The sequence below is a fragment of the Lynx rufus genome, unplaced genomic scaffold (assembly GCF_022079265.1).
Source record: "Lynx rufus isolate CCGP_SWC_20201006 ecotype Redwood Valley unplaced genomic scaffold, mLynRuf1.p SCAF_7, whole genome shotgun sequence".
Taxonomy (NCBI): Eukaryota; Metazoa; Chordata; class Mammalia; order Carnivora; family Felidae; genus Lynx; species Lynx rufus.
Genome location: NW_025814889.1, coordinates 58,198,135 through 58,213,046, shown reverse-complemented (window position 1 = coordinate 58,213,046; position 14,912 = coordinate 58,198,135). Strand labels below are relative to the sequence as shown.

General features: G+C 38.4%; 1 protein-coding gene across 3 annotated transcripts in view; it reads left to right on the top strand.

The window, feature by feature from the left end:
* Window positions 1-14,912, top strand: part of BCAT1 (branched chain amino acid transaminase 1) — a 101,740-nt gene that overhangs the window by 54,283 nt on the left and 32,545 nt on the right. For all 3 annotated transcript variants that reach the window (XM_047066033.1, XM_047066032.1, XM_047066034.1), the window contains exon 5: window positions 349-468. In XM_047066033.1, the coding sequence (XP_046921989.1) occupies window positions 349-468 (120 nt within the window). The remainder of the gene's footprint in view (window positions 1-348; window positions 469-14,912) is intronic.

The window sequence follows — 14,912 nt, the reverse complement described above, 5'->3', positions numbered from 1 at the left end:
TCTCTGATTTAGGAATTCTTGTCTACCTTTAGGAGACACAGGTATTTTAAAATTTTTACTCCATATAAGTCTTAATGTCTTATCGTATTTAAGTATATAATCCAACTCTAGTTGATATTAGCTACAGTAAGAGGTAGGGATCCAACATTTTATCTCCTCCTTATGGATAATCCATCATGCCATCACAATTTTGGTGGAAAAAAAAAACACAAAAAAAATTCTTGTCTGGTTTTATTATTACTGCTTTTTTTTTTTTTTTTTTAACAGTCTAAAGCTTTCGTGAGGATCACTTCTTATTGCTCCAGTGGAAGAAAATCCCATTATTCATTGTGTTTTACATTCCTTCAGGTATTTGACAAGGAAGAGCTTTTAGAGTGCATTCGACAGCTTGTGAAACTGGATCAAGAATGGGTCCCCTATTCAACAACTGCTAGTCTCTATATTCGTCCTACATTCATTGGAACTGAGGTACAAACCAACTCCTGTTTTGGGGTACTTCGGTAGACAAGTTATCATTGTTTATTCTTGTGTGAAACTTCTAGCATATAGTTTGAAAGGGCCGCCAGCAACATCATAAATGACTCCTTTCTCCTGATTATCAAGATTAGGTGTTGGCAAACATTTCTTTAAAGGACCGGATGGTAAATATATGAGGCTTTGTGGGCCATTTGGTTTCTGTCACAACTACTTGATTCCACCATTGTGGCACAGAAGCAGCAGCCACAGTTACCAACGTAGATGAGCAATGAGCAGGGCTGTTTGCCTTCCTTTAATCAAGATTAACCAAATACTGATTTCCTCAATATTTTTCTGAGTTTCCTCAGAGGCATTCCTCAGTGTCATGTCTCATCTTGGCAGTAGTTCTCCAAGGTCGAAGTGGTAATGGTTTTGAAATTTGGAGAAGGAAGAGCTGCTGCTTCTTATTTTCATTTTCCTGAAGTCTTGGGATTACTAAGGATTGGGAGTGGAAGGCCCTCTTCCCTCACAGGAAATGTTGAAAATAAAGTTCACAATGGGAGGGTTAGAACTTGAGAGTAGTAGCTTTAAACAGCATGGCTGTAAGATCTGCTGGTGAGCCACACTCTACTGGCTGAGGCCCTTGCAAAAGGACATGCCTGGAAAGGCTAAGGCTGTTTGTGTGGGTTGAGTATGTTCTATAAAGACCCTCTCACTTGTCTCATTCCTCTTAGAGTGAGTGATACGAAGGGATAATTGATGGGTGGGGGAGATTGAGTGTGGGTAGCATATGGAGATCTTTAGGAATAGAGAGGAAACATAACGCTTTTACTATAGTCTAGCCATTCTGTTCTCTACTAAGTAATTGTAAGCTTACCAAGTTCTCTACTATGCCATCTGGATGCAAGAAGTAGGGAAATAGAAGGCCATAGAATAAATACCTAAATGGTCTTTTGACACCCTCTTGATGCCTTTGAAAGACTATTAAGAATCTAGATAATGAACTTCATGAACTGTAGTCTCCCTAGCAAACTTGAAAGAATTTAAAAATGATCTGCTCCTTATGTCTCTGGCATTTTAATATTAATGAACTTTTAATCTATTTTATATTTTTATTTATATAATTTTATTTTTTTAGTTTTTTATATTATTTAACTTTAGGATAGGAAGAAGCAATTTTTAATGTTTGTTGAAACATTTTTACTAATCTGGAAGCACTGTCTTCCCGTTATCCTGAAGTACTTTCCCACTGTAAGATCTAATTCTTCTATTCCGAGTTTGTTGAGAATTTTTGTCACGAATGGATGTTGGATTTTGTTGAATGATTTTTCTATATGTCTTGACATGATTGTGATCTTGTTCTTCATTCTATAATTATAGTGTATTCATTTTTTGGTTTTAAAACAACCTTGCATTCCTGGACTAAATCCTACTTGGTTATGGTGAATAATTAGTATTATATCTTGTATTCAGTTTGCAAGTATTTTGTTAAGAATGTATGTCAATGCTCCTAAAAGGTATTGGTCTGTAGTCTTCTAGCATAATTAGTTCTGTGATTTAGAAAATTGTTTAGAGTCCCGGAATCCTATAATCTAGAGTTAGACCAGCTTTTAAATCTGATTTTATAGTCTAGCCTGTTGTCACAATAATCCCCTCTATTGGCAGTCTTCAACTTTTTGTATTTGAATTACCCAAGTATTTTTTAAAATATATGTATTGACTCCCATCCCCAGAGATTTTCATTGAGTAAATCAGAATGGTAATTCTGATGCCTGCCCATATTTAAGAATCTTGGTGACAAAAGCCATTCCAAGTAGTTCTCTTCCACTCTGCCAGCTTACATATTTGATCATGCCTTGGGCCTCAGAGTCAAGAATTTTTAAAAATCTGCTTTATAAGCAATAGGGTAAGAATTGAAGGAAATAATTGATATCATTTGATGTGTCAACATTATTTATATTTGGTTGGTATATTTATATCAACTAGAATTTTTCTAATGGTGTAGGCAGAAAAAAGATCACCTATAATTCAGAAATGAGCATAATACAAATAATAAAACATGGATTTAGCATTTGTACTCTACACAGATGTTATATAATCTAGTCTGGTAATTATGCACTGTCTTTTCATGGTGGTTGCATTAATAAGTGAAGTATTGGCTGGAGTATTGGCTTAGTCTCAATGACTTCTGGTTCACTGGGATTACTTCATCAGAGATGACTAACTTTTGCTGCCCTTTTTACGTTACTTGGTTTTGTGAGGGTTCTGTCTTGTCACTGGCTTCACAGAATAATTGTGGGCTCAACCTCCATATCAGTTATCTGATGTTTTGGTCTTATGTACTGCTGGCTGAAATCCATTTTTTTTTTCATGTTCTTTTCATGAGTAGATTAACTGATTAAGGCAGACTTCGATCAAAGAGGTATTTTGATTTCTTTGAATGAGCAAATATATGTTGGGGTCATTTATTAAGTGATATCACCCCCTGGTCGATCTCTATTCCCAGGTATGATATTCCCTTATGTGTGTAGAATATTCAGTGTTGAACAACAAATTTATTTGTATTGAGCTCCAGCCCAGATCCAAATGATCTAAATCTGTGGAGCCAGGATCAGAGACTCTGCATTTAAACAAACTCTCCAGGGATTTCTTAACTACTTTCAAGAGTATCACCATCTCAAACCTTGTGAAAGAATTAAGCATATGTCTGGCAGTCTTGAATGCTTTATTTGCTCCAGGGATTGTAAACTGGCACCCGGTAGAAATATTTATATCTTTGAAAGCTCAGGGTCATCCCAAGGGCAGGGTGTTGTTATCACTTTCAGGGGCCATGATATAACATTCAAATATTAATCATTCCTTCTCATGCCTAGTACAATTTGGTAGCTGCCATGTACTGAGACAGTGACTCTAATACCAACTTCTGAATTTCATTATATTTGCAATATGGTGCTTCTTTACATGTTTTATAATTAACTGACCCTTCATTTTTACCAATTTTCATAGGTAATACCTATGTATGAATGTATTTGTACAGTTCGTCATATGTCTTCTGGCCTTTGATAATAATTGGATCCATTATTAAAATCCTTTTAGGTTTAGGATTGTAATAAACAGGAAAGTATTTTATTGGAACATTTATAATCAGCTAGTAATAATGTAACCAGTGAGTAGAGATTGCCAATAAAAAAATGCCAGGCTGCCAGTGGGTAGAAATTAAAAAAAATTTCTTTTTCTATAAGGTTCATATTATTAAACAAAATACTAAACATGAATACATAAACCTTTTGTAACAGGCTTAAATTAGAGAGTAAAATCATTCATGTTACCAAAAGATTTTTCAGGGGTGCCTGGGTAGCTCAGGCGGTTGCGTGTCCAATTCTCAATCTCAGCTCAGGTCTTGATCTCGGGGTTGTGAGTTGAAGCCCATCAGTGGGCTCCATGCTGCACCTGAAGCCTACTGTATTTATTTATTTCTTAAGTGTTTGTTTGTTTATATATTTATTTACAGAGGGAGAATGTGACCAGGGGAGGGGCAGAGAGAGAATCCCACGCAGGTTCCACACTGTCAGCACAGAGCCCAGTGCAGGGCTCGATCTCACCAACCATGAGATCATGACCTCAGCGGAAATCAAGTCAGACACTCAACCAACTGAACCACCGAGGTGTCCCCTGAAGCCTACTTAAAAAAAAAAAAAAAATTCAGCATCCCTTTAATATCTTCTGAAGTATTTATAGGTAAAGAGAAGCTAAAAGCTGTAGAATGCTTCAGACCACAGCTGATTATGTGTCAATTAGAATTTAAGATAAAATCTGAAATCGTAATATTTAAATAAAGAACATTTACATGAACAGTTTCTAAATTTTCACTTTACCAGACAAGAAGCAAAAATTATATGACTGTCAGGTTCAGTACTGGATACCAAACATTACATCTAAAAAAGCTGAGTTTCGCTGATTTTAACATGTTTTATCAAACTTCACTCTCTTTGGTAACTCCAGGCAGGTGCAGCTATATGAACATACAAACAGACACAGGCTTTATTTTGTCAGTGATTCTAAGTGTACAGGTGATTTGACCATAGTCTATAGCAAAATACGCACAGCCACGAACTCTGGAATCCTCTTGTATGGTCATGGCTCTCAGCCTTTCACTTTCCAGTTTCTCTCAGTGCCATCTCATCTCACTGGAGGCAGCACTGCATAAAAGCAGGACTGAGAAGCAGTGTCACAGGAAGGGTCGGGTCTGATGGTTAAGAGTCAGCTCACCCAGCCCCTTTGACCAGGTCCCAGGCTGACTGCCACAGATGTGTAAGCTACCAGCAGATTGGACTTTTTTTCAGCTGTACTCCAAGATTGACTGACCTTCGCTCATGTGGAGGTTGATGAATTCCTCATATTCAGTTAACTCCTACTTCTGCATTCAGAGTGCCCCTAAATAAATTTCTGCGCTTGAGCTCAACTAGAGAGGCAGTCTGCTTTTGGTCAATTCCAGCCTCAGATGCACAGAATACAATCTGAACAGTGCAGAGCATTTTCAGTCACTTCACATAAAACACTCTCCCCATTCACAACTTCTGGAAATCTGTCAGTATGACATTCTCATTAGAGCTCACATTTACAAAACTCCTGCTGCCAAATGGTCCACTCCTTGATTTCAGGTTCACTGCATAGGGAGCTTAAGGACATAAATTTCGTAGACATGTCTTTCTTTTCCTTTTATCACCTTGTAAAATCTTTATATCACCCATATAATGTAACCTATAATCATAACAGTTCCCATGAAAAGAATTCCCTTTATTCACTGCCTTTATTTATGCTTATACATCTTCTATCTTCCCATCTTTTCTTTTCATTCTGTAGCCTCTATAGATGAAAGAATCTGAACAGATTTGACAACTAGTTACAGCAGCAATTAGTGATCGTTAACTTGGGTTTTGTCTACACTTTAATTTTTGTAATGTTTATTTTTGAGAGAAGGAGAGAGCGAGCGAGCAAGCGGGGGATAGGCAGAGAGAGACAGAGTCACAGAATCTGATGCAGGCTCCAGGCTCTGAGCTGTCAGCACAGAGCATGACACAGGGGTTCGAACTCATGGACCATGAGATCATGACCTGAACCGAAGTTGGTCGCTCAACTGACTGAGCCACCCAGGCATCCCAACAATTTAATTTTTTTTAATGTTTATTTATTTTTGAGAGCAAGAATTCCAAGCAGGCTCTGTGCTGTCAGCACAGAGCTGGACACAGGGTTCGATCTCCTGAACCATGAGATCAGACCTGAGCTGAAACCAAGAGTTCAACATGTTCAACCGATTGAGCCACCCAGGTGCTCCTCGTCCACACTTTTAATGTGCTCTTTTGCAATCCTATTTGAGATATTTATTCACTACACTCGTTACAAACAGTATTAAATTCTCATTTGCATAACTTAACATGTTTCGCATTAATGGCCCCGTCTAAGTATCTTCAAATTTTGAGTTGGTTTTCAGAAATCCAGCTTATTTGTATTGATTGCAGCTTGTGATGATCAGCTTGTTCTCATCAGTCTACTCATACCAGTGGACAGCCCCTTCCACTGCATCATTATCACAGGGGATGCTTCTTGTGGTCATCTTCATTTCTACCCTTGGAGTGTGGTGCAGCCAGTTAATAATTCTACCTCTCAGTTCAGAGCACCCTCCCATCATGGGCGCTGAGGTCTTTCTCTTGGTTTCTTGATTCCCTTCCATCTTCATTCCCCAGTCTCATCTCATCTCCTTCTCCCCCATTGGAAATCATTATCATGTATTGAATGAATATTCTTTTGGTTTGTATGTGTTTTTAAGTATTTCTCATTACTTTGTATGCCTGGCATTTTCGTTTATATAAATGGTTTTGTTCTACAGATCTCATTGTGTTTCTTAACGTTTTCCCAAGGCACATTGTTTTTCATTTCTGTCCAGGTTATTGTGTGTATATCCAGTCCATCACTTCTTTCATTCTTTTGTTCTTTCGTTCTTTCAACAATTTTTTTGATGATTAATTTTTATTTCTGAGGAATACAGTGTGCACGTGAGTTGGCGAGGGGCAGAGAGGGAGACACAGAATCCGAAGCAGGCTCCAGGCTCTGAGCTGTCAGCACAGAGCCCGACACGGGGCTTGAACCCACAGACCGTGAGATCATGACCTGAGTCAACGTCGGACGCTTAACTGACTGAGCCATCCAGGTGCCCCTCCAGTCCATCACTTCTAACTGCTGCAGCGTTGTTCCTGCCAGACACCTGCCACACCTGTCCCAGTTGTCTTACTAGGATTCCATTTCCCTCTTGCCTTATATGGTCCTGCACTGAGCAGTTTGAAAATGTACACCCAAGGGAATTCTTTAAAGAGTGTTTCCCGACCAGATGCCCTTGGCCCATCTTACTTTCCAATCTAGGAAGGTTCTGCTTTTCAAGAAAGTCCTGGTTTTCTTTGATGAAATGCAGTCACTTGGTCTGACACTGTCACCGTCCCCTGGCATTATGAGGCTCTCCTAAGTGTCAGCCATAGTGCTTGCTGCCTCCATCGTGCTGAAACAACCCTGTGTGTAGGAGCTTCTGGTGGCATTTTAGAGATAAGGAAACCGAGGCTCAAAGACATGAAATAAGAACCCCTGTGCTCTTAGCCTCTCTGTCGTGGGGTTGGGTCTAGGGATACAGTGCTGAGCAAAAGCCACAGTTTTGCTCTCAAGGAACTCGGTGTCTAGGGTAGGAGTCCCATTTTCGTAATAAAACCCATGAAATGAATGTGTACTGATAGGTAGAGGTCAGTGCTGTGAAGAAATGTGGTGTGGCTTAATCACAGTGGTTAGTGTGGAAATAACAGACGGGGCTACTCAGATCTTTCCCATACTGTTCTGTTATCAGTCCACCTTTGTGTCTATTTCCTTTCCTTCTCTGAGCTAACTGCTTTTTTGCTCCCAATTATATTTGACATAATCACCCCAGATTTTATAATATGTTATATATTATGCATTACATAACACATAATCACACAATGCACACATGTGTTATATAACACACATATACACATATTCAGTTATAATACTTCCAAATTTAGGAATATCAGTTTTCACATGCCAACTTGCCAATCTATTTCTGGGATTTTATTTTTTTTAAAGGAATTTTAAAAAATAATTTTTAAAAATGTTTATTTTAGAGAGAGAGAGAGAGAGCAGGGGAGGGCAGAGAGAGAGGGAGACACAGAATCTGAAGCAGGCTCCAGGCTCTGAGCTGTGAGTGCAAAGCCTGATGAGGGGCTCAAACTCACAAACCATGAGATCATGATCTGAACTGAAATAGGACGCTCAACTGACTGAGACATCCAGGCGTCACCCCCCAATTTTTTTTTTAATTCAGGTATAACTATCAGATATAGAACATAATGATCCAATACTTGCATATATTGCAAATTGATCACCACAATAAGTCTAGTTAACTTCCATCACCATACATAGTTACAAAATATTTTTTCTTATGATGAGAACTTGAAAGATTTACTCTTTTAGGAACTTTCAAATGTTCGCGATACAGTATTATTAACTGTAGTCGCCATGCTGTAAGTTACCTCCCCAGGACTTACTTATTATGTATCTGGAAGTTTGTACGTTTTGATCCCCTTCACCCATTTCTTCTACCCCCTGCCTCTGGCAACCACCAATCTGTTCTCTGTATCTATGAGCTCGTTTTGTGTGTGTTTTCATTTTTGTTTTAGGTTCCAAGCATAAGTGAGATCATCCAGTATTTGTCTGACTTATTTCACTTAGCATGATGTCCTCAAGTTCCATCCATGTTGTTGCAAGGCCGGATTCCTTCTTTTTTTCATGGCTGGGTAATATTCCGTTGTATATGTATACCACATCTTCTTTATCTATTCATCCATCAGTGGATACTTAGGTTGTTTTTGTGTCTTGGCTGTTATAAATGTGCAGTAAGCACAGAGGTACCTATATCTTTTTGAGTTCATGTTTTCTTTTTTTTTTTTTTTTTTTGGATAAGTACTCAGAAGTGGAATCAGTGGATCGTATGGTATTTCAATTTTTAATGTTTCTGGGAATCTCCATACTGTTTCCATGGTGACTGTACCACTTTACATTCCCTCCAACAGTACACAAGGGTATTTTTCTGGGATTTTAAAGGTGAGATTGGGGGAGGGAAAAACATCTGGTAACAAACTCAGTACGAAAGGTAAACAAAGATAAAGAAGCTTCCTTCCCACTATCATTCTGATCCAGAGTTCCACAGTTTTCCTCCTTCCACAATTCCTGTTGTCAGCTTTTCTTAGATTCTTCTAGTGGTACATATTCATAGTACATAGTGGTACATATGCAGGCATACCTCTGCCTGCATACATGTGTTTGTCATTGAAACATACATTGTGTGTTTCTTTTTACAAAACTAGAAGTAATTTTTTTTGCTTTATATTTTTTACTTTAAATAACAGAATAAGTGTAACACAAATTCAGAATGGTTTCTTTTGCTTCCTTCTACATTGAGCAGGGTCTAGAAAGACAAGAAACTGCTTTAGCTGTATATAAATTAACTGTGAGTTTAATTGCATACCTTGGTTATGGTCACTTGGCACACATTGTTTAAAAAAAAGATTTAAATTACTCCAACTTCACTTTATTTTAGAGGGAGTGATAGAAGGAATTGAAATAGACTCAAAAGCTAGAATTCAGGGCATTTATACGTGAGATTAGTCTGTGAGTAGAACTTAACCCTCTTAAAATGTCTTCCTATAGTCTGTAAACATTTATATTTACATTTTTCCCTTGGGTTTTGTTTTGTTAAAAAAAATAAAGGAGAAAATAGAAAATATTTTAATACTCCACAATTCTCACTCCCAAGTGGTCAGAAATGAGGAAGAATACAATATTTATTTAAGACTAACCTCATGCTACACAATGTGCCTCATAATTTTATAGATACTATGATACTTACACCTCACAATAGCCCTATGGATTAACTATTACTATCTCCATTTGGTAGAAGATGGAATAGAGACACAGAAAGGGAGATGTCTTGCTAAATAACTTATAAATGATAGAACAGAACAGAAATTAGAACACCAAAATGATTACCTTCCAAATTTATCACCTCCTGCCTCTCTCTTCCCATAGATATGGTGAGAGCAAAAAACTTCAAATTGCTAAGATTGCAAGGATTTTCAAAATCTTCAAAAATTTTCAAAATTTTTTGATCACAAACCTATATTTGCACTTTGGTTGCATTTTAGAAGACTTAAAACACTCATAAATGGAGAGAGATGAAAGATGTTAAAGAATATTAATCCAATTCAAAATGCATTTGTTGAGCCTTAGCTTTGTGTAAGGTATCTTCTCAAAATTCCTCTTGGGGGAACAGAAAAAAAAATAGGAAAATATTCCATCTACCTCACCCCTAGCCTGCTACAGAGAGCTTTAAGTGTTTAATCTGCTTTCATACAATGCTATTAATCATAACATACTTTTGATAATCCAAAACTAGAGGTAATTCTTTGTGCAAGTTTTGCCAAAGCTCAAAGATTTTTACACACATTCTCACACACACATAGAGTTTAAAGAGAATTAGAATGAAAATCTGTGCACATAATGCCCAGTGAAGATTAGAACATGACAGTACAACTGGGCTCAGAACATGACTAGTACAGTTGAAACCCTGTGTGTACCCTTCTCTGTTGATTCCCCTTCCCTCCCCAGAGTCAAGTAACCATGTGGCGTGTACTTAATTCTTTATTCTCTCCTCCTTTTTACCTCCTGCCCCCAAATATGGGGTTGTTTTACTATAGATGGACATCTGGGTTATTTCTAACTTTTGACTATTATAAATAAAGCTGCTGTGCACATCCTTGTACACATCTTAGAGTGAACATATGTACCACTTTCCTTTGGTATTTACCTAAGAGTTAGATGTGTTTTTGCTTTACTAGATACTGCCAAATGGTGTTCCAAAATGCTTATACCAGTTTATTCTCCCACCAGCAATGTATGAAAATTCTATTTGCTTCTTATCCTTGCTAACACTGGTAGTGTCTTGTTAATTTTACCCATTCTGATATATGCAGTCTTATCTCCTTGTGGTTTTAATTTTTATTTCTCTGAGATAGATTACATTGAGTACCTTTTTATATATTTATTGGCTATTAGAAATCCTTTTTGGAAGTATCTTTGCAAGTCTTTTGCCATTAAAAAAATTCATTTGTCTTTTTAATTTTTTTAGAGTCTTTATATGTTCTAGATATAAATTCTTTGTCAGAGGTACATTTGTTTCATAAGTAAGTTTCCATTCTGTGACACAATTCTTTGTCAGATAAATGTATTACAAATAGTGTTCCAGTCTGTGTCTTGCTTTTGTGTCTGTGTTTTGCTTTTTCACACTCTTACTGGTTTTATTTATTTATTTATTTATTTATTTATTTATTTATTTATTTTTAAGTTTATTTATCTTGAGGCAGGAGGCAGTGTGAGAGGGGCAGAGAGAGAGGGAGAAAGAATCCCAAGCAGGCTCAGCACTGATTACATGGAGCTCGTTCCCATGAACTGTGAGATCATGACCTGAGCCAAAACCAAGAGTCAGACACTCAACTGACTGAGCCACCCAGGCACCCCACTTACTGGTATCTTTTAGAAAACAGAAGTACTTTTTTTAATGTAATTAAATTATTTTTTCAGTATGTTTTGTGGCTTTTATGTGTTTTAAAGAAATTCTTCCTTACTCCAAGGTCATACTTGTGCTTTTCCATTTAAATGAAATCCATTTGGAAGTGAACTTTTTGTGAAGGACTCCATTTTATTTTTCTCCATATGGATGCCAAGTTATTCCATTACTATTTATTGAGTGGTCTGTCTTTTCTTGCCTGATTTACAATGCCAGCTGTTGATATGTTAAGTTTCCCGTAGATGAAGTCTGTGTTTGGCTTCTCAGCTGTACCTTCTCTCTTTCTCTCTCTCCCTCTTCCCTTGTTTGTTTCTCTCTCATTTCTACATAAATGGCAGCCATACTATGAACACTCTGGTTTGTATTCTTGTTTTTGTATTCACTATTTGTCTTAGAGATTCTTCCACATTAGTACATATGGATCTACCTCTATTTTATCCACTTTCTTAGCTGCAAGGCATTCCATCGTACATATATATTACTTAATTGAATACAGGATGCCATAAATTATACGTCACCCCGTTATTTTATGCACTGAAATGGAAAACATTGCTAAACTATGATGCAGTACTTTCCTGACATTCCTGACTGAGTCATGAATTAATCATACCAGCCTTTTATTTATTTTTTAAATGTGTGTTTTCAGAGAACATCTGCAATTCTTCCAGCCATCAGTTGTGCTGCTTGGCTTATGATAGGCATTTTTTATTTTTGCATATATCTTAATAACAAAAGCTAACACAGATTTATCTTCATATGGATGTCTTCCTACTGTGGGTCCCATGAGAAGACTGGTTGTTGCTTTGTAGGAAAATATTGAATTGCAGGTGTTTGATATTAATACAGATATTTGTTTCACTAATATCAAATACATGCCCTGCGTGTATTTGCACCTTTCTCTGCGATAATTTTTCTTTCAGGGCCAAGTCATACCATAACTTTTTAAAGACATTTTATTTATTTTTATTTTTTATTTTTTTAATTTATTTTTGGGACAGAGAGAGACAGAGCATGAACGGGGGAGGGGCAGAGAGAGAGGGAGACACAGAATCGGAAACAGGCTCCAGGCTCCGAGCCATCAGCCCAGAGCCTGACGCGGGGCTCGAACTCCCGGACCGCGAGATCGTGACCTGGCTGAAGTCGGACGCCTAACCGACTGTGCCACCCAGGCGCCCCTAAAGACATTTTAAATGACAATTAACACGTATGACATCACCAATGCCCATAAGCCATTGGAAGTACCATCAGTATGAACAGCTAATTCCAAGTCTGGTAATGCCGGCTTTACCATGAGTGTACTAAGCCAAAAGCAATTGTAAAATGCCGAGCCTGGATTTCAGACATGTTAGTGTAAGGGAAAATGAACATCTTAGGATCTATGAAATATGGCAGAATAATTTATGCAGCTAGTGTCCTATTGATCAGGACAAACATAAGAACTATTATTAGTAAATTGAATAAAATGAGATAGTTAAATTTGGGAATCTTAAGAGTGCAGGCTTTCTTCAAGGAATTTATGCTGTAGACATATCCCCTAGTTCACATGAAGGCATATCTTCAAAGATATTTATTGTAGCTCACAAAATTTTCTGACAGATTGGATGTGAATATGAGAGGAGAAAGGTCAAATTTTCCTTTGGGTCAGAGCAACTGGGTAGTGACCGTTTGTTGGGATGGGGAAGAGTGAGGGAAAAGGTCTTTCATGCATATTTGTTAGAGGCGATGATGGGTAGAATCTAGAGTTCAGTTTTGGACATGGTAACTTAAGCTCAAGTTACCAAGTGGTAGGTAGATCTACAAGTCTGAAATTCAGGGGAGTGTTTGGAATTTAAGTCATACATTCTAGTGTTTAACATAAAACGCCTTTAAAGGCAAGGGTTGGAATGAAGTTATTAAGAGAAGAAATGTAGACACTGATGAAAAGAAGGTGAGGACTAAGTCCTGGGCAAGCCACAGCATTTAGAAGAAAGGGAGATAAAAAGGAATCAGCTAAGAAGTCTGAGAAGTAGCAGCCTGCTAGGTAGAAAGAAAAACAAGAGGACTTGGTGAACTGGAAGGCAAGTGAAGGACATGGAAGCAGTGATCAGTTCTGGCAAATCCTGCCCGCGGGACCAGAGAAGTGAGGTCCAAGGACTGACTCTTAGATTTGGCAACACGAAGGTCCTTGCTGAAATGGATGTCCTGGAGGGGGACATGCGGTAAAGGGAATGTGTTTGTTTTAGATGGGAGATACAATGGCATATTTCTAAACTGATGGAATTATCCAGAGAAAAGGGAAAATTGATTGTTAAAATATTCAAAAGATTTCCCAAGCTCTACCTTTGTCATGGTTCTACTTCTGAGGGTGACAGTACTGATAGGCAGTGATACGTGACCATATAAAGGTGACAGAAGTAGAGTACATCCGTTTCTCTGCTCCACTGTGTCACAGAATGCCCCACAAGACTTGTACATACTCCCCTTCATAACCTCCTCTCCCCTTGTTCTCTCTCGAATCCATGACATTCAGCCTTTCAGCCCCCCGAACCCCCACTGAAATATGCTTGTCAAGATCACCAAGGACCTCCATTTGCCATATCCAATAGTCCATTCTTGGGGCTCCCTTCAGTGTAACATCCTTTCCCGTGCACCAGCCCACTCAGGATCCTCTTTCTCATTTGGTCAGCTGGGTTGGGACTTGCCTATTTGGGGAGCATCTCAGGGTAGTTGTCAACTCCCTGTGTTGGTCTAAACTGTCTCTCTATTCCGGGCCCATTGTGTGCTTGGCCCAGACAATAGAACCAAATTGGATGGAATCACAAAGTCAAAGTCTGAGCGCTTGAGGCTAGGTCAGTGAGGAGACCTTGGTTTTGAGGCCATTCTTGGTACAAGGAAAATGTACGTGTAGCATTTTCCTGTCCTCTGGAGAAGGGGCCAGCAAACTTTCCCTGTGAAGCCAGATAGCTTCTTGTCTCTACCTTTGTAGCACAAAACCTTCAGTAGGCAGCACATAAATGCATGAATTCATGTATTCCAATAAAATTTTTTAGAAAACAGGAAGCAGCCTGAAGTTTGAAAACCCTCTCCCCCCCCCCCCACCCCCCCATCAAGTCATTTCACAAAGGGAAATGAAGCGTGGTTTTTCTAAAGAGTGACTCATTCTGGCTCCTCCTGGGTACTTCTCTATTGAATTTTCTGGACCATTTGTTTAATAATCCATGCTGAAATTTCTCTTTAGGATTGATTTTGAATATAACCAAGCTGTATTCCCCAAGATATGGGTATAATGATCCTTTTTCCTAAGTGTTCATTCACCACAATTCCAACATTGAGCATTGAATGTAGTTCCATGGTCCCATCTACAGTCATCTTAATGTCACCTTCATGCCCTGCATGTTGGTACATATTGAATTTATTTACCAGTTATAAATGATTATTTATAAAAGCAATAACAATCTCTACTTGTTGGATGCTTGAACAAGATGAGGTTATGGGTGCTTTCCACAGGTTATCTAATTCTTACACCGACCCTGTGAGCAGGAACTATCATTGCGTTTAACTTTAGACATGACAGGTAGGTGTTCTTTTTTTTGGTTGTTTTCTCCTTATCTTTAGGGTTTTTTTTTAAACTGTGTGTTTTTTAGGGGCGCCTGGGTGGCTCAGTCGGTTGAGCGTCCGACTTCAGCTCAGGTCACGATCTCACAGTCCGTGAGTTCGAGCCCCGCGTCAGGCTCTGGGCTGATGGCTCAGAGCCTGGAGCCTGCTTCTGATTCTGTGTCTCCCTCTCTCTCTCTGCCCC